Genomic DNA, 23,650 nt, shown 5'->3' on the forward strand with positions numbered 1-23,650 from the left:
ATTATTTTAAAATTATAAAATTTAAGTCAATTTTGATTTAAAATATGTAAAAAAAAAAAGTTTCAATCTAGATATTTTATATAGTCTTATTAAATCATTTATAAAATTTTTTATTTTTTATTTATACAACGCTTAAGATCTTCAAATAAACTATTTATAGTGAAGACTCATTTATCTATAAGAGAGAACATTACTTTTATAATAAATTTATATTTTAACATTTATTTTTATTTATACAACGCTTAAGATCTTCAAATAAACTACTTATAGTGATGACTCATTTTTCTATAAGAGAGAACATTACTCTGACAATAAATTTAGATTTTAACACCATACCTTATATATTGTTAATAAAAATTATCAGTAAATATATAGTAACGTGTATAAACCCCATAATTTAAAGCCTTTAACAATATTTTTACATTAATTTATAGTACTATTATACATGATGTTATGTATATTATTTGCTACTTTATATCTTACCGTGATATTATTTATTACTTTAAAATCATGTATAAAATAAGGTTAAAAAAATGTTATTAAAACTTAAATTTGTTGAAAAGATTTAATTGTATCACCCAAAATTTTTTTAAAAAATTAATAAAATTTACAATTCAATCTCTTATTTATTTTTAATAATGATTTGATTTTTGAATTTAAATTTTGTTAACAAATTAGTTATTATCAAAAAATAAATTAAAAACTGATTTGTAGATTTTGTTACCTCTCATATACTTATTTCTATATTATTATTATTATTATTATTATTATTTTGAAGTGATTGTTATATGTATTATTTGATTTTCCTGCAAAGTATATAATCATTTTGTATGGAGAGAAAAAGAAAAAAATGAAAAGCAAGATCTGAATATTGAGTGGTTGTTGTAATGAATGGTGCCATGAGGATATGTAGGGATTGGGTAGTTAGAATATGTTAGGATGGCAACGGGTTAGGTTTGCATGGTCATTCAATCCGATCGAATTCTAATATGATGAATTTGGGTAATATATAATTGAGTTTGGGATGGGTTTAGATTTGAAATTTAATAACTGCGATAAATTCGATTTGAGTTGGATTCGAGTTTTACATGTTGGGTATCTGTTACCCGAACACGTCTATTTAATATTATATTTGAAAACAAAATTATTTTTATAAATAAAAATATTATTTTATATACTATTAAAAAAATAATTAAAAAATTATTTTAATATTCTTATCATAAAAATTTATTAATTTTAATTTTAAATTATTTTTTGATATTAATATATTTTAAAAAAATAATTTTCTTAATAATAATTTTTTTCTCCTCAAAGATAGATACACACATGTGATTCAAGAATACGACACACTTTTTCATAAAATCATGATAATTTTATTAAGATATGTTGAGTCATAAAAATCATACATATATACGCTTTATAATCGATCCATGTAGGATCCCGAAGGCTCAATTTTAATAATAATTTCAACAGCTATGATAAATGCAATATGAATAGGATTTGATGTAGGGGTAGATGAAGTGACATTTTATCAACCAAAACCTCGATCGATATCACTTGGGATCAACCATCTTCGTTATTAATTAACGGAAAAACGACCTTAATAAAATATTAAATGAAAAACAAACTTTATATTAAAATTAGTCCCCCAGCATTAATGCTAACAAAGTAATTTAAATTTAATTTAATTAAATCTTAGAAATTAATTCACAACTTTATTATAATTTTAAAATAAAAATTTAATAATCATGATATTTATCATAGAGCATGGGCTAACAGAAGGTGAAGCCGTGAGGAGATAGGGTTAGGAGGGTTGGTAGGAATTTATTTCAGTTTATTTAAACATTTATATATCATTAAGTATTAATCTTATGTGAACCTAAAAAAGAATATGGAGAATACTCTGATATAAAAAAAAAAAATTACTATTAGAATATAAGTGAGAGAATTTTTTTTTTTTAAATAATGAAAGATCTTTTAAGATTTAAAAATTTTTTTATTTATATTTAAGAGAACTAATAATTTTTTAAACTAAGATGTTTATGTCAAAAATCCCTCAATCTAAAAGTTTAAATTTGTAGATAAGGATTGCACTCCCACCCACCATACGAAGACTCACTAGGCTTAGTGCCTTATGCTGAAATATTTAACTAATAAATTGAGGTAGTCAGGATTTAAACTCTAGACTTTTTAGTAAGGGACTCTGATATTATGTCAAGAAACCACTCATTTTAAAAGCTTAAACTTGTAGATGAGAATATAAAGAATAGTTCTATATCTTTGTATTATAATTTAGAAATCTTAAAAATTTGTACAAATTTTAATTTTTTTAATTCATTAAATTGATAGATTAATGAGATTTTTTTATTTAAACTACAAAAGACGTTAAAACTTTTAAAATAAATAAAAAAATTAAAATTATAAAACAATTATTTAAAAAGTATTTTATTATTTTTTTAGATCAAAGATAAAAACAAAAAAACAAAGCTAAACTGATAAATATGTTGAAACAAAGAGCACTCAAGGGAATTTAATAAAAGGAAAAATTCTTATTTATTTCTAATTCATCATGAATCTAAGATATAATTATTACGGGCTTATATATTTGATAGGTCTTACTATATATCTTGTGTTTTAAGTTTATGGTAGAGTAAAAAAAATCTTAACAAAAGATCAGAGTACAGACCTGTTTGACATTGTTATTAGAACTGTTGTTGAAAAAATTATTTTTTTAAATATATTAATTAGAGAGTATTAAAAATAATTTAAAATAAAATTTGATAAGTTTTTGTTATAAAAATACTAAAATAATAAAATAATTTTTTTCAAATTGCATTTTATAATAGCACATAAAATAATATTTTATTCAGAAAATTAATTTTAGATCTCTAAGCTCAATGCCAAAACAAAGCAGCCACAGCGGCTTTATTGTCGCTCCTCTTAATGTAGGAGAAGGAGATTGCTTGAAAGGAGATCAACAAGGCTTTGATATCTGAAAGGAGATTGCTTGCCGCTCCTCTTAAGTTTTAGTTATGAAATTTATTATAATTAAGTTAAATTTCATTAAAATTGATAGAATTCCCAAATGAATTTTAAATCATAAATATTTTAAGTGATAAAATTATCTTTTTACTATTATTATTTTATTTTATTTATTTTAAACACAAATTTTATTTAATCTAAATAGAGTCTTAACAATTTTAATGATTAATGATAATTATAACAAGTTAATCATTAAAATTAACAAAACTTTAAAATTATAGTGCAAATTATTATTGTCTTTTATGTTTCATTATGATTAATGATAATTATAACAAGTTAATCATTAAAATTAACAAAACTTTAAAATTATGGTACAAATTATTATTGTCTTTTATGTTTCATTATATTTACAACAAAAATTAAAAATAAGAGTAGAAAAATTAATTTTATAAAATAAATTTGAGAATTTACAAAAATATATAAAATTAGAATAAATTTTTTATTTAAAAAATAGAAAATAAAACTAAAAAAAAAAAGAACAAATGCAAATTCTCAATCCCATAATTGAATTTATTTATTTTTTCTTATTTTTTAAATTCTTTCAGTTTAACTTTATTCAATTTTTTTAATTTTTTTAAGTTATAATTAAAAAAATTAAAAAAAATAATTTTAAGTCGTCGTTTTTGAAAAATATAACTTATCTGTCTTTTATTATTAAGTCAAAATTTAATGGGGACAATAATAAATTTTAAGGGTGACAAACATTAAATTTTAAGGGAGAAATTTATAATTTTTTTATTTTTAAAGTAACAGCTTTTTTTAGACAAAAAGTAAGGGGAGGCAATTGCCACTCTTAGGAAAACGTGGCTTCCACAGCAACCATACCCACCATCGTTACTTTCCTACCACCAAAAGTGTCATCATTTGGTGCTTTTGTAGGGAGGCCACATCGGCACAATAAGCAAAGAAAATACCAACCGCAATTTAGGTTGTAGAGCCTCTCGTGGGGACTCGCCCACCACTCGAGTTTCCTATCTTCATAAATTTATTCTTGGTGGTTGCCAATTCCAAATCAGTGACCCTTATTGTTGAACATGGATAGTTTAGTTGGTGCTATTAGACCCAGACATAGGCAAGTTCAAACCGTGAATTGAACCGGGACTGGCCTAGGTCAAATTCAGAATTGAGTATTGAACCAAATTAACGGTTCTGATTTATTTATAAAATTATCAGTGACGGTGATTGTTTCGGCATTATTCAAAAACAGAACAAAACCCCAAATTAACAAAAATAAAAAATATTTGAGACACAATTAAGTGGAATAGTACAAGATATTTTAGATCAATAAGCCTAAGTTTGAATGCTCTTTCCCCCATGTTCAGAATAGGGCAATTAAAAGGAAAAAAAATATTTGTGCCAGTTTCATTACTAAGAAGAGCCTGAAGGACTATTAGATACAACAATAAGAAGTTACAAATCAATCCTTCAATTAGTCATCAATCACAAATCTTGCAACCTCACCAGAAGCCTGAAAAAGAGAATCAATCTTCTAAGTTTTAATTTTCCATTCAGCAACAGATAACATTTTAACATGGAAATGAGGAGATATGATAGCAAACCATACACTATTAAGCAACAATGGAAACAACTCACTAGGGAAGGGTGTTTTAGTATGGAAATACTGCAGGTTTTGTTTCCCTGGTCACGGGAGAGCAGAAGCCTCACATGTGGGATGCTCTTCCAACTCTCTCCAAGAGCTGGTTTAAGATTACCTCCCTCTCCAGCCACCATATGATTGGTCACCTTCAACAAACATTTTAAAATGTATTGTCAAGGAAGACAAATATTGTTACCAGCAAATCCTTAATATTAGAAAATCAGTCCATGAACACATACCATGATGGGTTTGAAAAATAACACCATACTTCTAAATCACTAATAATAATCAGCAACATATCTGTTCCTATTAGGCAAGCTAAGTTTAAGAAGGAATCAGTTCATATAAGATGTCTTCAAAAGCTAACATTCATGTTACTTTAAAATCTGAGTAGGCAGTTTTGGAAGATTATTAGCAAACATATTTATTAAAGGCATGGCTCAAGCACGCCTTAGGCTCCAGGCTCACTAGGCTCCAGCTCTAGCGCCTCTACAGGAGAAAGGCGGGCGACATTCACTAGGCGCTTGCCTTATGCACCTAGGTGTGTGCCTTGTTCCAAGTGCAAGGCTAGAAAGGCGCGCATTTTTTTTATTTACACATTCAGCGAGTACTTCCATTGACAAGAAGCAATATCACTCAATTCGAAATTTGTCGATCTAAAAGTTTTCTAAATTAGTATCGTTGGTAATAGCTAGTTACCAAAATCTCATCAAACTAACATACTCATACTCAAGATCACAAACCTCCCATATTTCCATTTTCAATACTACCACTCATCTTTTTCAAATAAAAAAAAGTTGATACTCCTTTAATTCTAAAAGATGAGGAAAATAATGAAGATATTAATTTTGAAGATGAATATTAAGAGGATAAAGGTGTAGAAGAAGATAAAGAAGATTATGATGCTACTCTTAATAAAGATGAAAGAGTAGTTATTTTATAATTGCTTGACTTTAGTTATGAAATATTAAAAGACTATTCAAGTTATAATATATTAGTACTTGAATGCTTATTAGTTATTATTATTTTTAGTTTCATGTTATTTAAAATTTGATGGAATATTTATATTATTTTACTCTTTTTTTTTTTGCGCTTCACCTCACTTAGGCGTGTGCCTTCGCCTTGCGCCTTGGACCTTGCGCCTAGGCTCCAGGACTCCTTGGTGCATTTGTGCGCCTTGAGTCTTTAATAATTATGTTAGCAATACAAAGAGAATAAGACTGTTTTGACAAATGGAAGAGAATGATCACTAAGGAAAAAAGAAATTACAAACTAAAGGAGAAGGGTAATCAGAGAGAGAGAGAAATAGATCCCATACAATGGCCGGCATTTAACTCAATCTTGTAATTTTAAGAGCAAACTTACCAGTACTGCAATATTAAGCTCATGTGCTAACTTCTTCAATAAAAAGCCAGCAGATGTCATCAGAGCATGTCCTGTATTAACCAATCAAGCATAAACATATGTCTATAAGCAAGCTGGTTCCACATGAAAATTTCAAAGGAATAAACCACCTTTGTCCCAGCAGTATGAAGGAGTGAATTTACAGTAATTCGAAAAAGAAACATGGATAAATGAAGATGATAAAAGGCTAAGATTCCATGTCCTCCATTCTTTTGTTTTCTTTTTCTATAAAAAAGAACTATTAGGAGACCATTTCTTGATTCAAGAATAAGCCAAGTTAATAAAAGCAGAGACCTACGAGACACTAAATGAAGAAAATAAAGACTAGATTCCTTGTTCTCCATCTCAAAATTAAAATTCTACTAAGAGACCATTTCTCATTTAGAGAGTAAACCTCTATGTAGTCACCTAAACAAGCCACTCAATATAAGTAAATGTACTGAACTATTAATCTGAAAGGAAGACATATAAATAGTTGCTGATATGATTCTAGCCAAGGTAAAGATTGAAAGGTTGGCCAAATAGATCTTGTGTGATCATCAATACTATAATGCAGAATCCGTCAAGATAGCTACTTGGTTGAAAAGCACTTTTATATTTCAACAACCAATTTTATGAAGAAAAATGACATTATGGAACAAGGAATGCCACTTAGGTGCTTAGCTGTTTAGGAGATCTCACTAATGCTGTATATAAAGATTCTTGGCAGGAACAGGATACATTAGTCTGAGATGCAAGATATCTACAGTCCATTTGATACTAAAATGGGAGGGACTTTGCTTTAATACAGGCTCAACTCAACTCAACTCAACTCAACTCAAATAAGCCTTTATCCCAAAAATTTATTGGGATCGGCTATATGGATTCTCTTTCTCCACTCTAAATAATTTTGAGTTAAATCCTCGGAAATGTGTAATGCTTCTAGGTCCTGTTGTACTACTCTCCTCCGAGTCAGTTTAGGCCTATCCCTTATTTTCTTTCTATACTCTAACCCAATGTGCTCTACTTGTTTAACTGGAGTCTCCGTATGTCTACGCTTCACATGACCAAACCACCTCAATCTCCCTTCTCTCAACTTATCCTCAATTGGCACCACTCCTACTTTTTCTCTAATACTCTCATTATGAACTTTATCTAGTTTAGTATGGCCACTCATCTACCTTAACATTCTCATCTCCGTGACTATCATCTTAAACACATCCTCCTTTTCATTTGCAACACTACTATTATATATAATGGCCGATCGTATGATCAGACAGTAAAAATTTTCCTTTCAACTTCAACTTATTCTTGAGATCAGAAAACTCTCATCTCTCTCCACACACACATCATCTCATCAATCCTCCTAACTAATCTCCATCATCCATCCCCCATCCCCATCTACTTGAAGGATTAATTAAGATTATTTATTATGATTAATTCACACTTGCAATGCATGTATTATGTCTTCATTCTACTTAACTTAAAGCTCTTTGACTCTAGAGTACTTCTCTAAAGCTCTAGCTTTCTATTAACTTCTTTTTGCGTCTCATATATCAGAACTATATCATCAGCAAACATCCTGCACCAAGGGATACTCTCTTGTATATGTTTCGTCAATTCATCTAGAACTAATGTAAAAAGGTAAGGGCTCACAGCTGAATCTTGGTGTAATCCAATTGAGATGAGAAAATCTCTTGTACTCCCCTCCCACTGTACACACAATAGTAGTTGCTCCTTCATACATATCTTTCAACACTTGTATGTACCTAATAGATACCCTCTTTTGTTCTAACACTCTTCATAAGACATCTCTTAGGATATTATCATAAGCCTTTTCCAAATCGATAAAAACCATATGTAGATCTTTCTTCACGTCTCTATATTTCTCCATCAAGCTTATAATGAGAAAGGCCGCTTCCATAACTGAACGACCGGGCATGAAGCCAAATTACTTGGGAGAGATGGAAGTGTCATGACATAGTCGATGTTCCACAACTTCATAGTATGACTCATGAATTTAATTCCCCTATAGTTTGAGCAACTCAGTATGTCTCCCTTATTTTTAAAAACAGGTGCTAAAATACTCATCTTCCATTCATCAGGCATTTTCTTTGAGTTTTGAGTTTAGAATCTTATTAAACAATTTAGTTAATTATGTCACTCCTACATCTCCCAAATATTTTCACACTTCAATTGGTATTCCATTGGGTCCACAGGCTTTACTCACTTTCATTCTCTTAATTGCTTCCTTTACTTCTAAAGATCTAATCTTTCTAGTATAAGTAACATTATTTTCTATTGCTCTGTAGTCTATATTCACGCTATTATCACTTTCACTATTATTAAAGAGATCATCAAAATAATTTCTCCATCTTTCTTTAATATCCTCATCTTTCACCAACACTTTTCCTTCTTTATCCTTAATGCACCTAACTTGATTGAGATCTCGACATTTCTTTTCTCTCCTTCTTGCTAATCTATAAATATCTTTCTCTCCTTCTTTAGTTCTAAGTTTCTCATATAACTTTTCAAACACTTGCGCTCTTGCTTGACTAACCTTCTTTTTTGCCTCTTTCTTTGCTATCTTATACTGTTCATAAGCCTCATTATTATCACACTCAAGTAATTTCTTATACCATTCCCTCTTTCTCTTCACTGCCCTTTGTACTTCCTCATTCCACCACCATCTCTTTTTTGAGGGTGGTTCATGTCCTCTAGACTCTCTAAGTACTTTTCTAGCTACTTCTCTAATCTTTGATGCCATTTGTACTCTAATCTTTAATGCCATTTGTACTCTAATCTTTGACGCCATTTGTATCCACATACCATTGGCCTCTACATCCAGCTTCCATGCTTCGGACTTGAGAAGCTCATTTTTAAACTTCACTTGCTTTACTCCTTTGAACTCCTACTACTTTGTTTGAGCTATAATATTTCTTCTAGCCTTATTTGAATTGTTCCTAAACTTAACATTCAAGACCACTAACCGATGTTGACTTGTTAAAGTCTCTCTTAGAATAACCTTGCAATATTTACATAGAGCTCTATTTGTCTTCCTAGTTAAGAGAAAGTCAATTTGGCTTCTATATTATCCACTTTTGAAAGTTACTAAATGCGACTCCCTTTTCATAAAGTAGGTATTTACTAGTATTAGGTCGTACGTCATGGCAAAATCCAGGATGTTTTTTCCCCTCCTCATTTCGGTTACCAAAACCAAAACCTCCATGAACATTCTCATAACCTTGCCTGTCACTCCCTACATGTCCATTCAAATCCATCGATGAGAACATTCTCTTCATTCAGTATGTTTTGCATTAGATCATCCATATTTTCTCAAAACTTTTGTTTACTCTCACTATCTAGTCCTATTTGTGGGGCATAAGCACTGATTACATTTATTATTTCTCCTTCTAGTACTAGCTTTACTAGTATAATTCTATCTCCTACTCTTTTCACAGCTATTACGGCATCTTTCAATGTCTTGTCTATGATCATGCCCACTCCGTTCTTGTTCCTCTCATTTCCGGTAAACCACAGTTTGTATCCTAAATTACCCACTTTCTTGCTTTTCTCTCCTATCCATTTAGTCTCCTGAATGCGAACAATATTCACCCTTCTCCTTTCCAAGGTATCTACAAGCTCCATTAATTTTTCTGTAAGTGATCCAACATTCCAAGTACCAACACTGATTCTCCTTTTATCCTGTTCCTTCCTAATTGATCTCCTTCAATTATATTTTCTATTATTCTCTATACCTATTTTGTGTTCTGTTCCACTATCTGTTATATGGACTAACTTCTTTACCCACACCCGTCCATGATGTGGGAACCCTTACTCATTTAACATCACACCTGGGCGCCGGCATGGTGCGTCGCTTTCTGTGGACACCCTACACTCTTGCATATTTCTCACTACACTCGGGCTCCAATGTAGCGCATCGTAAGTAGAGGACGCCCCAACGTTTATATCGTAAGAACCCATATCATGGGGTGTGACGAAATTTTTACGCTAGTTGTCACCTACCGCAACCCTCCTCCTTTATCCGGACTTAGGATCGGCTAAGCACAAACTACTAAGACAGAGTTTTTGCTTTAATACAGGCAATAGGATGAAATTATTTTGTTTCTGACCATGTTACTTGGATCGAGGAATTTTGGGTATTGAAATCAGGAACGTGTCCAGGAGCTGAACTCATCTATTTTCCAAAGTTTTCATAGTTATCCTCACCAATTTGAAGTGTTAAAGTGCCACACTGATGTCTATCTTCACCAACATTGATACTCAAGTTGAAATGAAAAGGTAGAAGTAAGCAAGTAACTATCTTATCCAATAACATGGAGAAACCAGAAGATCTAATTACTAGAAATGGATAGCCAATAATGATGAGGTTACATGACCATCCTAATATCATTTTTCAAATTCAAAACTAAAATGGTTCAGAAAATATTGAAGCAATAGTAGATCTAGAATATAAATCACTTGGATAGTGTTGCAAAAATGAAAAAAGATAATAAGCATGCAATCATATTGCATTAATGTCTAAGCTCTATAATTTTTTATCCTTTTTGGTTGATAAGAAGTGAACCCTTGAACTGCAAAACCCCACTCTGTTATGAAATATGAATTGAGTTAAAGAAAAACCTATTAAAATCATAACAGTACCCGACTTAAACAAAATATTAGAATGTACATCACTCAAGTCCCAACCAACACATAATATAATTTGTCAAGAAGTCTAGCATATCTATTAAAAAAATAATAATAATAAGAAGCAGATAAAATTTGCTTATTTTTTAGTTTTCTTGATTCAATACTAACTACTGAAGGCTTCTGTTGAGAAAAAAGAGAATTTGTCTTCCTCCTCATAATGAGAAGGGAAAAATAAAATAAAATAACAACGGGAAAAATAAAATAAAATAACAACTTTATGTAGGAAGAAAATTCATAATCTAATATACCAAAAAAAGTCCGTTACACATGCAAGGGTGTATACCTTGTGGACCACTTCCTCCAAGGATAGGAGTAATCAATGATGAGATCGAATCAACAATTAGTGTCCGTGCTTTACAATCTCCTTTGTGCCCCTGAACCAGCAATAAATGTTGAATGACATGAAAATGAAATGGTCCAAAAAAAGTCACAAGACAGATTGCTTCATCTTAATGGATACCTGGGATTTCAAACTGTTCTCTAGCTGATGTAGCACATCAAACATTGAAAAGATGTCAAACGTAGAGTGGCACAATATATTGCTCATTACCTTCTGAACAATGTTTTGGGAAAAATTAACAAGGGAAAGATAGTTGTAGAAGATGTTCACATGTGAGGATGGCAGACTAAACAAACAATGAAAAAATAAAGGAAGAGAATAAACCAAAAAAATATTTGACCTCATTAAACACAGAACCAGAGATCTGACGAACAAAGTGTTCAATCCGTCGGGGTGAGAAAGAGTTGCCTGTATCCAAGAAAATAACTCTACCCTTGTGTTGTATCGCAACATTTGCAGCTACTCGTAAGCAAAGCTTAACATGACCAAGAATTTGAGAGAGTAACTAAATCTTGTAAAAGACACTGAGTAATCATATTCAAATAAAAATCTTAAACATTTAAAGCCTATAAATATGCACTCCCATGGAAGGTGATGTAATTGCATTTCATACAGTGATTGTATACCAGGCTCAACTCCCAAGACTTGCTAGATTCTCAAAATCTCAAATAAAAAGTATTCATTATATCAACATGTGCACTTGAAACTACAAATGAAAATAGTTCTTACTTGGGTTTTACCAGATGATGATGGCCCAACCAATTCAGTCAATTGTCCCTCCCTCAATCCACCTTCAAGAAGCTTATCAATCCTGATAATAACATTAACACAGAAGTAAACAGTATATCCTAAGAGCAACATTTGTTTTTGTCACTAGCTACAAAAATTATAAGGTAAAAATACAAATGGAGAAAATGTACCCCTTAAATCCAGTAGATAAAACATGTTTATTCTGTTGAGCATCTTCCAACAACTGCAAGCCATTCAACCATGGCTGGTGCTGCCTGTCTATGATAGAAAGGACTTGGGTGATCCCCTGATTGCTCGAAACAGCAATCAATAGAGAGACGTAATTGAGCAATTTGACCCAAATGAACATTAACATAAAATCATTACAGAACAAGAAATCTAAAACTTACCTCTTTCAATCTCTCTGAGGTGGGCTCTTGTTCTGCAAATGCAGCCAAAACACTGAGGTCATGTAGGAGGAAATCTTCAACTAAACATGAACAAACAGAGAAATTAGATTTAAAACATAAAATAATCTCTATTTTTTCCTACATATATTTCTTCTTTTCCTCGAATTTCAAGGCAATCAAACATGGTGAAACTGGAATTCAAACCCCAAACCACCAAAACAAAAATAGAAAGAAAGAGGATTTCAAAGGAAAGCGTAAGAGATGGAAGAGAAATCTAACCGGTGAAAATGCCGTTGGAAGCACAAAAAGATTGGAAATTGGAGTCCAAAATGCCGTACTGAGCCTCCAGTGATTTCAATGGCGCCATTTTCTGACTCTGCCATCCATCAGGGAGTCTTTTAAGGGGAATTTACCGTACAAGGGTGAGTTAAGAATAAAAATTATAAATAATGGGCGTGTTATGAAAAATTTATGAGATCGGGTGAGAAAAGTAAATCCTAAAAATATTAGTATCAGTAGCGTTTTAATGTTCAAAATGATATTAATAATAGTGTTTTGTGTGAATGATATTCAAATTAAAAAAAATAAAAAAAAAAAGCTGGAGGTTACTATAAGTAGCGTCCAGCTTTTGTTTTAAATTTTTTAATATTTTAAATAAAATATAAAATAAAATAATTAAAAATTAAAAAAAAAATTGAACGCTATTCATAATAGCGTCTAATTTTTCTTAAACTTTTATGAGTAGTGTCCAATTTCTTTTAAACTTTTTATTTATTTATTTATTATGTTATTAAATTTTAATTTAATTTTAAATTAAAAAATAATATTTATAATAAAAAATATTATAATATATATTATTAAATATTATAATTTTATTTATTAAAATAATATTTATATTTTATTTAAAATATAAAATAAAATAATTAAAAAGTTTAAGAAAAATAGGTAGCGTCTAATTTTTTTTAAATTTTTTATTTATTTTTTTTTATTTTTTATTTTTTAAAATTTTAATTTAATTTTAAATTAAAAAATAATATTTTATAATAATAAAAATATTATAATGTATAATATTAAATATTATGATTTTATTTATTAAAATAATATTTTTAATTAAATAAAAAATTAAAATTATTTTTTAATTAAAATTAAAATTAAATTACATTACAAATTTTTTATTTTTTTTAATTTAATTTTAAATTAAAAAATAATTTTTTTATAATAAAAAATTATAATATATGATTTTAATTATTATATTATTATTTATTAAAATAATATTTTTATTTTTATTTAAAATATAAAAATAAAATAATTAAAAATTAAATAAGAAGCTGGACGCTACTTACAGTAGTGTCTAGGTTTTCATTTAAATTTTTTTATTATAATAATATTTTTTATTTTTTATTTAATTAAAATTTAATTTAATTTTAAATTAAAAAATAATTTTTTATCATAAAAATATTATAATATATATTATTAATTATTATAATATTATTTACTAAAATAATATTTATATTTTATTTAAAATATAAAATAAAATAAATAAAAAATTTAAAAAAAATTGGACGCTACTTATATTAGCGTCTAATTTTTTTTAAATTTTTTATTTATTTTTTTTTATTTTTTATTTTTTTAAATTTTAATTTAATTTTAAATTAAAAAATAATATTTTATAATAATAAAAATATTATAATGTATAATATTAAATATTATGATTTTATTTATTAAAATAATATTTTTAATTAAATAAAAAATTAAAATTATTTTTCAATTAAAAATTAAAATTAAACTACATTACAAATTTTTTATATTTTTTTAATTTAATTTTAAATTGAAAAATAATTTTTTATAATAAAAATTTATAATATATGATTTTAATTATTATACTATTATTTATTAAAATAATATTTATATTTTTATTTAAAATATAAAAATAAAATAATTAAAAATTAAATAAGAAGTTGGACGGACGCTACTTAGCGCGTCCAGGTTTTCATTTAAATTTTTTAAATTTTTTTATTATAATAATATTTTATATTTTTAATTTTTTATTTAATTAAAATTTAATTTAATTTTAAATTAAAAAATAATTTTTTATAATAAAAATATTATAATATATATTATTAATTATTATAATATTATTTATTAAAATAATATTTATATTTTATTTAAAATATTAAAAAAATTAAAACAAAAGCTGGACGCTACTTATAGTAGCGTCCAGCTTTTTTTTTTTTTTTTTTAATTTATATGCCATCCGGATAAAACACTATTATTAATAGCGTTTTGGACATTAAAACGCTACTAATACTAATAATTTTAGAGTTCTTGACTTTTCTCACCCTGATCTCGTAAATTTTTCATATCGCACCCATTTTTAGTAATTTTTATTTCTAACTCACCCTTATACCATAAATTCCCTGTCTTTTAAGCGGACACTCTCGTATTACAACGACAAGTCGTCTGATGGTATTTAGGCAATTTTCTTTTTTATATTCTATAGATACTTCCAGCCTAAAAAACACAGAGTGTGCTCACTAAAAGTAAAGTACTCTCAACGAGTAATATGCAATTTTTTTTTTTTAATTCATACATTCATAAATGCATTTTTTCCTCTATTTATAAAATAGTAACTATTTATTCCTGGTATTGAGTCATAATTATTAATATAGATTCTTATTATTTAAAAATCAAGTTAATTATTCTTTGACATTTGATTTAGTTTCCATGCCCAATTACAAAAGAATATAATTTTTTAAAGAAAAATTATTTAAAGAAATATTTTTAAAACAAAATTTTCCAAATTTAGGAAAATTCACAATGGAGGGTATTTTTAAAATATCTCATATATGTTGAATATTTATTAGCTTTTTATGAATAAAAAAATAAATGAATGACTAAATAATTAATTTTCAAAGTCGGTCTCATTTAAAAATTCACATATTTAAGGTTACATTGGAGTTTGACCTAAATTTTATTTTTTTTTCTTGATATTATGCTATATAATATTCATTTTGATATTATCTTTTATTTTGTTAATTGGGATGGTCAAGGAGCCAACGACACAGGTCAAGATGAAACTGAAGAAACTGGTAATAAATAAATAAATGCCAGGATATTGGTTTGGGAAGATGGTTTCTGCAACTTCTCTGCATCAGCTGCAGAGTGTTCTTTACTTCTTTGCTAGTAAGACAAGTGCCTCTGGTTATGCAATGGAAAAAACTGACTAATTTTAAAAGCAACATTGAAGCTACAGCTGAGGATAGGCAGGCTGTGATGCCATCAGAATTGGTAAAACAATGTAAAATTCAGGGGAACAAAGTTAGGCAAGCTGTGATGGCTTCGCAAAAAGCTTAGAATAGTACTTGTGGGGGGCGATTAGCTAGTGGATGCCCTTTTCAAATGTTTTTTGCACCTTGCAATGGTAGTTATTTGTATGATAAGCCACTATTACCAACACCTCCACCATCATTTGTCTTGATTTTTATTTGTTTGGAGAGATTATTTCTGGGAATTAACTAATTATGCAGACAGGTTCATCAGAAATGAGTCTTGTTCAATGCATTCAGATTTAGCATTGAAGCCAAGTTAATCTCCAATGTGTTAGATCCTTTTTTTGTTCATGATTTGGAAAAGAGAGATGAGATTGTTGCACTACTTAATACCTCTCTAGCCTGTGTTCACATGAACCCTGATAAGAGACCTTCTATGAAGATTGTGAGTGATACTCTGGAAAGATTGGCCTCATCCAGTTGAGGAAATCCTCTCGTACACATTCTTCAAAGAAACAGAACCTTGTTCCTACTTTTCTTCTGCAATAAAGTGAAATGGGTTCATTCTTCTTATATGTCCACTGCCAATGGAGCCATTATATATGGCCGAATAGCTAATTAGTGTTAATAATGATTAGCTATAGGTTCATTTGTCAAAAAACAAAGCCACTAACTATGTACCCCAAAAAATGAGCAACTTATTTTCAAAATTTGCGAGATATTGGGTTCCAACTGGTACTCCACTTTGATCTTGTCCTAACCCTATAAGCCACTCGTGCTTTTCATCCCTATAATAAATGTGGGATTTGACCACTTTTCATATTCCAACAGTGAAGAGCACAAACAAAATAAGCATCAATAATTTGGACCATTTAAAAAAGTTGTTGATCATGATTGACTTAGTTTGGATTATGTAGTTCAACGGAGAGATTCTGAAAGCAAGAAAGTAATGATCACTGATGATAATGCTTGGTAGAATTAATGTATTGAAGAAGCTGAATTCCTGTAATATTGCCAACTTTTGCGAATAGAAAAACACTAGAATCAAAGAATTCAACTAAATCATCATTCAAAACATATAAGCATGAAAAGAGAAAAAAACAAATGCAAACTAAAATCAAAGAAGCAATATATTACAGGAATTTAGCTGTCGTGACCTGAGTGAAAGAGATAAAGAGAAATGAATACTTTGAGGCAAACAAAAGCTTCACACCATTCAATGATTCCACTTAGAAACAAATATAATTATAGTGCATATCTTAGTCTTGCTTGGAAGCCAGATATTGCAGACCCTATCAAGCAACCTATTCACATATATCTCACCGTACAATCAATATCAAGCAAAGGATTTCATTCAGTAAATTCACCAAGCCATTCCAATACCAAGGCAGGGGCACCAACAAGATTACACTGTGAACAGTAAGCGATTCTGGCACCAAGACAGGGGCAGTAGAAGAATTATATTGTGAATAGCAGGTTCACACCAATAAGAAAACAACACCCACAATCTGGCTACTGAGTACAGAACTGACCCACTTCTTACTTTGGTGGAGGGAAGGTATCAGTAGTTCTCTTTGAGGGGAAATGCTTTTCTACATCAGAAGCCATATTGAATGATGCCTCCAGCACTTGCAGAGACAGTGCCTTCCACAGTGAAGTCCTTCCAGCCAAATGTGTGAAAATTGAACTGACATATAAACAGCACGATAATAATGAAAATACATGAAATATTAGCAGGTGGAGGACATGAGCACAATGAGTTTGGGCAAGGAAAACTTACTTTGGAATTGTGATAATGGAGAACCACTTGTTTGGATAGGTGAAAAGGGGAGGGGAAAGAAAATAAGGAAGGGGAAATAAGATTGATTAGACACTTTTCCTTGTTTGGATCGAAAGAAGAAAATAAAGATGGGATGGAAAATAAGCTATATTTTCTCTTGAAAATTTTTTCTCCAATTTGAGGGAAAATAAGAAATCAAATGGAAAAGCAGCCTTTTTAACTAATCAAATTACATAATTACTCTTCTGATTTTACTACCTTTTTGGCACACAATTTATAAAAAAAGGTAAAATAATAATTTAAATTATTTTCTTTACACTCATTCTCTTCCCAAACAAAAGAAAATAAGTTTATTTTCCTTTCCTTACTCTTTTACTTTTCACTTGTCCAAACATAAGCAAGAAAAATTAAAAATAAAAAATAAAAATTATTTTTCCTCTCTTATTTTCCTTCCTCCCTTTCAAGGTATCCAAACATAGTATTAGGCTCAGGATCGGCAACCTTTGAGACCGCAAAAAATCTTGGAACAATGAAAGGGGCTGGGGTTAAAAAGAAATTATTTTACTCCATTTAAAAGAAAAAAAATATATATCTCATATATAATAATAAATTATTTAATTAAAAAAATATAATAATACATAGAAATTTTTAATATGTAATGATAATTGAGTAAAAAAAAAAATAATTTTATAAAATATTAAATTTTCATTATAATCTTAAATTTATAATTGAACGTAACAAATTTTTTATTTTCTGAAAATATTGCATAATCACTTTATTATTAATATTATTTTTTAATATATGTAATTAAAAAATTATTCAATAATAAATTTCTCATTTGATTATATAACGAGTTTTTAAATTTTTATTGCAGAATATATATATATATATATATATATATATATATATATATATATATATATATATATATATATTTTAATATAATAATAATTTAGTAGAAAAATAAAATCACTTCATAAAATAATGTCTTTAAATTGCTTTTATCTCTTCCTACCCATAATAAGAGTTCTTTAAAAAAAAAAATGAGTGGGTGAAATTTACCCATTCACCTGCATTTATATTTGCCTATGCTATAGTTTTTTATTTTTTTATTTTTTTTTAAATGACCCACTTAAATACACTCATCTCCGCCCTTGACAATGAACAAACAGCCAGCTTTTACAGTAATTTCCAGGACTCTACGCCCATCAACACCCTGAACTCGGCCACGTCCTCTGACAACACAAAAAATATTAGAGGAAGGCGGAAGCCATTGTTGAGAACAGAAATCTTGGCTGCACCAATGTTTTCTTGGTGTAGCACGGGAAGCTCAGATGGTAACCATGCAAAGCTGGAGGAGCCATCCACCATTGCATCAACCTTCTTAGCTAGCCAACTTAGGAGAAAGATCGAGTTCCATCTTCTCTTTTCTTGAAATTAAATATTGATGACGAAAACTTTAGGCCTATATTTGAAGGCATGAGATAAGTAATATAATGACTGAGAGCACAAAGAAACATAATCCGATATATTCTAAAATTTGATAACATGTTACTGTGGGAGATTGGGATAACCTTAACATGGATTACGATATTATGTTGTTAATATTCTTGAAATACATATGATGATATAATTTAAGTGAATTAATAGATTAAGGGCTAGTGCTCTCCCTCGTACAGAAAAATGAACTCTTTTTATATAATTGTGAGAGATAATATATGTGTATCGAATGTATTTAATAATTTTTTTAAATTAAATTATTTAAATAGTGCGAATTGCATACATGTGTTGGGTGGTTCAGCCAAATAATCGGGAGGAAAACTGTTTCGTAAGTGCAAAACAGCCAAAGCTTTTCCGAAAGATTCCACTAAAACAGAAGATAATATTAACAAATAAAAAACAAGAATAAGAATAAGAATAAGAAATGACTATTAAAAAATGTTAATTACTTAGAGATATTAAAAAAAAATCATATTAATCAGCTTTAATTTAACGATGATAAGGTTCCTTGAAAAAGAATGCTCCAGGTGTCGGATCTCTACACTGGCTCTGAGAATTTCAATCTTCCAAGCTTTTTTACTCGAATCCAAGACCAGTTTACAATGGTACATTACCACGTAGCAGAATATTATATCTCAGGAATCAAGACCTGACAATCAGCTCCTCCTTTCCTCCTTACATTTTGAAAAGGTAATTAAATCACAGCACATTCGATTCTACTCGCTGAGTGACAAATGGGGATTATCAGAAGGACCTGAGATAGGGTGTGATTATATATATATATATATATATATATATTATTTTTTACCAATTTCGATTAATAATATTGAAAAATCCTCAAGGAGCAGTTTTTAACATAGGTCCTATTGTCCCAAATTGCTAAAGCAAATGCTAGATCCAGCCTTTAATTGTAGGCTAACGTAGATGAGAATTGGACTATAGCACTTTGCTGTTGTGAAAATTGGACTATAGCACTTTGCAAGTGTTGTGCGTCAAGTTTCAGTGGCAGTGGGAAGGGGACCTGTCAGCCTAACCATTTATGGATAAGATTTCTATCACGAACATGGCAATACAAGTAAAAAGAAAAAAGTTAATGATAACAAAGCAGCTTAGATGTAGAAATTTAGGGGGGAAACATAACTAGCCCATTCATTGAACTTCTCAACAGAACCCATATCCACAGATGGAAGAGAACATGAAAGAGTCTAGTTTATTGGAACAACTAACACCAGAACTAAATGGAAAGCTATAAAACAAAGCTAGCCAGCTAATGGTTTTTCAGTTTGGTGGTGGGAAGAAAATTTCATCAGAGGTTCTCTTGGAGCGGAAATGATTCTCAACTTCAGAAGGAACCTTGAAAGATGCCTCAATCACCTCAGGGGATAAAGCCTTCCAGACAGAAGTCCTACCAGCCAAATGGGTGAATATAGGGCTGCAATGAAATCAACAAATGTAAGTACTATTACAAATTCAAACATTAAAATGGAAGAAAAACACAGAAAGAACCACAAACTCACTTGGGAGTAGTTATGATAGAGAACCAATCCATTCCATCAGCATCACATATCTTCGAAACAACATAAAACCTCGGAACAATGAAGAGATTACCGGCCTTAACAGTAGTTTCCAAGGCCCTACGGCCATCAATACCAACAATCTGAACACGGCCACTTCCCCTCACAATGTAAGTAACCTGTAAAGCAGAGTCACAAGAAAATCCAGGAGAGCACATAGCACCCCCATCCAACCTTACAAGATCAGCACCAAGGCCAACCTCAGCAACCAAAGGAAGGTTCTTGGTATTCAAGACCACAACCCTTCCACCATTCTTAATGTCAACATCTAATGGAGCTTCCTCACAGTTATACACCAGGCCACTGCGGTGCTCCCCCTTGGGTTCAGGCATCTTAAAAGATGCAGCAAGCTTGACAATGCCTTTGCCTGACTGGTTTCCAAGAAGGGTACTTACAGTTTTATCATCCACATCCCATGCTCGGCTCACAAATTCAGAAGAGAAGCCAGTAAAAATGCCATTGGAACCAGTCAAAAAGAAATCAGTAAATTCACCAGCTTTGTGGCCTTTGGAGGTATCACCCAATAACAGAACAACCAACTCAGTATCTTCTTTGTTATACCACCAAGTAACAACACCGAAAGGAAGGGCTATGGCATCACCCTTCTTGATTGCAACAACCTTCTCTTCTTTCTCAGGCAGGACAATTCCAGCCACACCATTTCCTTGCAATAATTAAAACAAAATAATTCAGTATTACAGAACCTGGAGCAATGATCCGTGAACTATAGTGAATAAAAATTAGATAATTCAAATATAAAACTTCAACAAAAGAAATTCATAATATCTTTGTATTAGATCAATCAATACCTTTAAGTCCAACAAGTTTCATATAACGATCATCAATTCATCCATCCATAAAACAGAATTAAAGAGCCATTACCTTTCTTAATTTATCTTTTTTCTGACAATCTTTCGAATATATGCCAACCGATCAAATTCACTTCCCCTCATTCTAAAACAACTTACCTATATATCACCAAAGATCACACAAAATAATTTTTTTATAAGGAAAAAAAAAAAAAAAGCAAAGCAACATCTCACTAAGAAAACCCCAACAAAAGAGAAAACCCATATGAGAAACTTTGAAATCCCCAATAGGAAATACATTTCCAAAAAAAAAAGGCTAAAAGATTATCCAAGAAACGCATCAGCATTGGATTACCTTGAAGAACATAAGCAACCTTTGCAGAATCAGAGTACCGAGGAAGAGCAAAGCCATTCTTCTCAAGAGCAAGCTTGGCTGCACCTATGTTCCCTTCACGTAGCATTGCCAACTCAGATGGGCACCAGGCAAAATATGACCCACCACCACCTCCATACTCCTTCTTGGCCAATCTTGGTGATAGATCAATCTCCATCTTTATACTAATAAACTAGGAAAGTGAAGAAACCCAAGAAACGAGTGAATTCTTGTACTCTAGTTGACGCGAAATAGCAATGAAAAGGACTCCCATTTATAGGGTTAAATGGATAAGAATTATAAAAGAAATCCAAATCTTTATCAGATATTTTCTAAAGGTTGACAGCATGATTTTTCGTGATTCAGATCATCTCCTGCCTCGTATAGTACTGTATTAATCACTTATTATACATTAAATAATAAATTATACTTTAACTCGATTTTATTCCAAATTAAGCTGCCAATTTTTAATAATTGGATAAATACATATTCAAGAAATAATAGAACAAATATAATTTTCTGGTAATAATTGAATAAATATCATTAATCCATTAATAATTTCTTCTTACCTTAACTTTGCCGAAGCTATTATTCATGTATACATATAAAAAACTGTTAGAAATTCCTGTTGTCACATAAATCAAAAAAAGATAAATATAAAAAAAAAATTCCAATCGTCATCTTAATGAAAATTGGCCCATGCCAATTTAGTGATAATTTTTGCAAGATTATTAGCAACCAAATTATTAGTGTATGTTGAGAAATTTTAAGTTGTTATTATGGACAGAAGTTGGGGTAAATAGAATTTGGCTTAAATTAAAAATTAATTTAATTTGATTTTAATTTAGGTTTTCATAATTTAATTTGATTTATTTTTTATTAAAAAAATTTAGTCTATTCAATTTTTTTAATTAATAAAATGAAATTGAATAATTTATTTTTAATGAATTATTAATAAGCTAAAATTAGAGTCAAATAAGAATTATAATTAAAATTGAATCTAAAATTAGTGAAAAATAAGTTTAAAAAATTAAGATGAAGTCTAAATCAATAAATTAAATTATATATATATATATATATATATATATATATATATATATATATATATATATATAAAATTTATTTTAATTTATTTAATTTTTTTTTTAAATATCTACCTATGTTCACAATTAGAAAATAGATTGAAATAAAGGGAACTGACCATCAAATGAATGTGCAAAACTACACAACGGCTAAATATCAAATCAATAAATTATAAAAAGAATTCAACCTTTAGTCAGAAAATATGAAATAACCTTAAATTTATTATATTTTTTATTTTTTTTAGTTATAAATTTATACCAAAACTAAAAATTTTCAACAATTGAATTAATAAATGTTCAAAGAATAAAATAAATATCATTTTTGAGAAATAAATCAATAAAAATATTAATAAAATAATAATTTTGTCTTATCTTTATCTTTGTCTGAGCAATTATTCCCATATATAAAAAATCTTTGTTGTCCTCTTAAAAATTGACTCAGCCATTATTTCCTACCAAAATTAATTTAATAAAATTAATTTAATTTTAATATAATATTTTATAAATTAATTTCATTTAATTTTTTACTTTTACAAAAAAGGTCTATTAAATTTAATTTAATTTCTAAAAAAATGGATAAAATTTAATCAAATATCCTTGATTCACACAATCTAATATCTAATATAATTAATGAATTAATCACTTATTATATCTAGCGCTTTATTATCTTTTATAGCTGAGATTCGTTGATTTATTAAAAAAAATTATAATTAATTTTGTCTTTTATCACATAGAAGAGAGAAAATTATTTATATTATCGTCATTCTATACTGAGTAAACTTACTATTGAGAGTTAAAAAAAATTATTGTGTAAATTTTTCAAAATTTAAAAGTTTTAAATTACATTTTTAAGTTTAGAAACAACTCTGTTATAATTCTTAAAATTTCTTTTTATGGTTGCAAAGTATTTTATGGAGTCGTTGAATTTTGGGGAAAAAAAAAAAAGAGATGGCAAGTCAACCATGAAAACTCCATTCTCTACAAGATTGATGAGTGAATTCCTAAATCCCTTCCCAACCCTCATGGGTGAAAAGATAATGCAAATGAAT

The 23,650-nt window shown here is 29.2% G+C and overlaps 2 protein-coding genes and 1 long non-coding RNA gene across 8 annotated transcripts; all 3 read right to left on the bottom strand.

Annotated features, from left to right (window-relative positions):
- Window positions 1–4,294: 4,294 nt before the first annotated feature.
- Window positions 4,295–12,634, bottom strand: LOC110665386 (DNA repair protein RAD51 homolog 4). 6 transcript variants are annotated; one of them, XM_021825471.2, is made up of 10 exons: window positions 12,494–12,634; window positions 12,215–12,246; window positions 11,996–12,083; window positions 11,805–11,886; window positions 11,416–11,550; window positions 11,196–11,288; window positions 11,019–11,109; window positions 6,005–6,075; window positions 4,636–4,785; window positions 4,295–4,510 (listed from the first exon to the last, which is right to left on the bottom strand). In XM_021825471.2, the coding sequence occupies exons 1-10, from the start codon at window positions 12,595–12,597 to the stop codon at window positions 4,472–4,474; spliced, it is 885 nt and encodes a 294-aa protein (XP_021681163.2). In that variant the 5' UTR covers window positions 12,598–12,634; the 3' UTR covers window positions 4,295–4,471. The 6 variants fall into 6 exon arrangements, with proteins under 6 accessions (XP_021681163.2, XP_021681162.2, XP_021681160.2 ...); XM_021825470.2 differs by having other exon boundaries at window positions 11,996–12,111; XM_021825468.2 differs by having other exon boundaries at window positions 11,196–11,285; window positions 11,996–12,111; window positions 12,215–12,294.
- A 3,883-nt stretch (window positions 12,635–16,517) lies between these two features.
- Window positions 16,518–17,351, bottom strand: LOC110665385 (uncharacterized). Its single transcript, XR_002496866.2, has 2 exons — window positions 17,264–17,351; window positions 16,518–17,170 (listed from the first exon to the last, which is right to left on the bottom strand). It is a non-coding gene; the product is annotated as an uncharacterized LOC110665385 (long non-coding RNA).
- A 2,534-nt stretch (window positions 17,352–19,885) lies between these two features.
- Window positions 19,886–21,856, bottom strand: LOC110665384 (glutelin type-D 1). Its single transcript, XM_021825466.2, has 3 exons — window positions 21,502–21,856; window positions 20,281–21,001; window positions 19,886–20,195 (listed from the first exon to the last, which is right to left on the bottom strand). Exons 1-3 carry the CDS (start codon window positions 21,695–21,697, stop codon window positions 20,042–20,044), a joined length of 1,071 nt encoding a protein of 356 aa, XP_021681158.2. The 5' UTR covers window positions 21,698–21,856; the 3' UTR covers window positions 19,886–20,041.
- Window positions 21,857–23,650: the final 1,794 nt, after the last annotated feature.

This window comes from Hevea brasiliensis, chromosome 6 (assembly GCF_030052815.1).
Source record: "Hevea brasiliensis isolate MT/VB/25A 57/8 chromosome 6, ASM3005281v1, whole genome shotgun sequence".
Taxonomy (NCBI): Eukaryota; Viridiplantae; Streptophyta; class Magnoliopsida; order Malpighiales; family Euphorbiaceae; genus Hevea; species Hevea brasiliensis.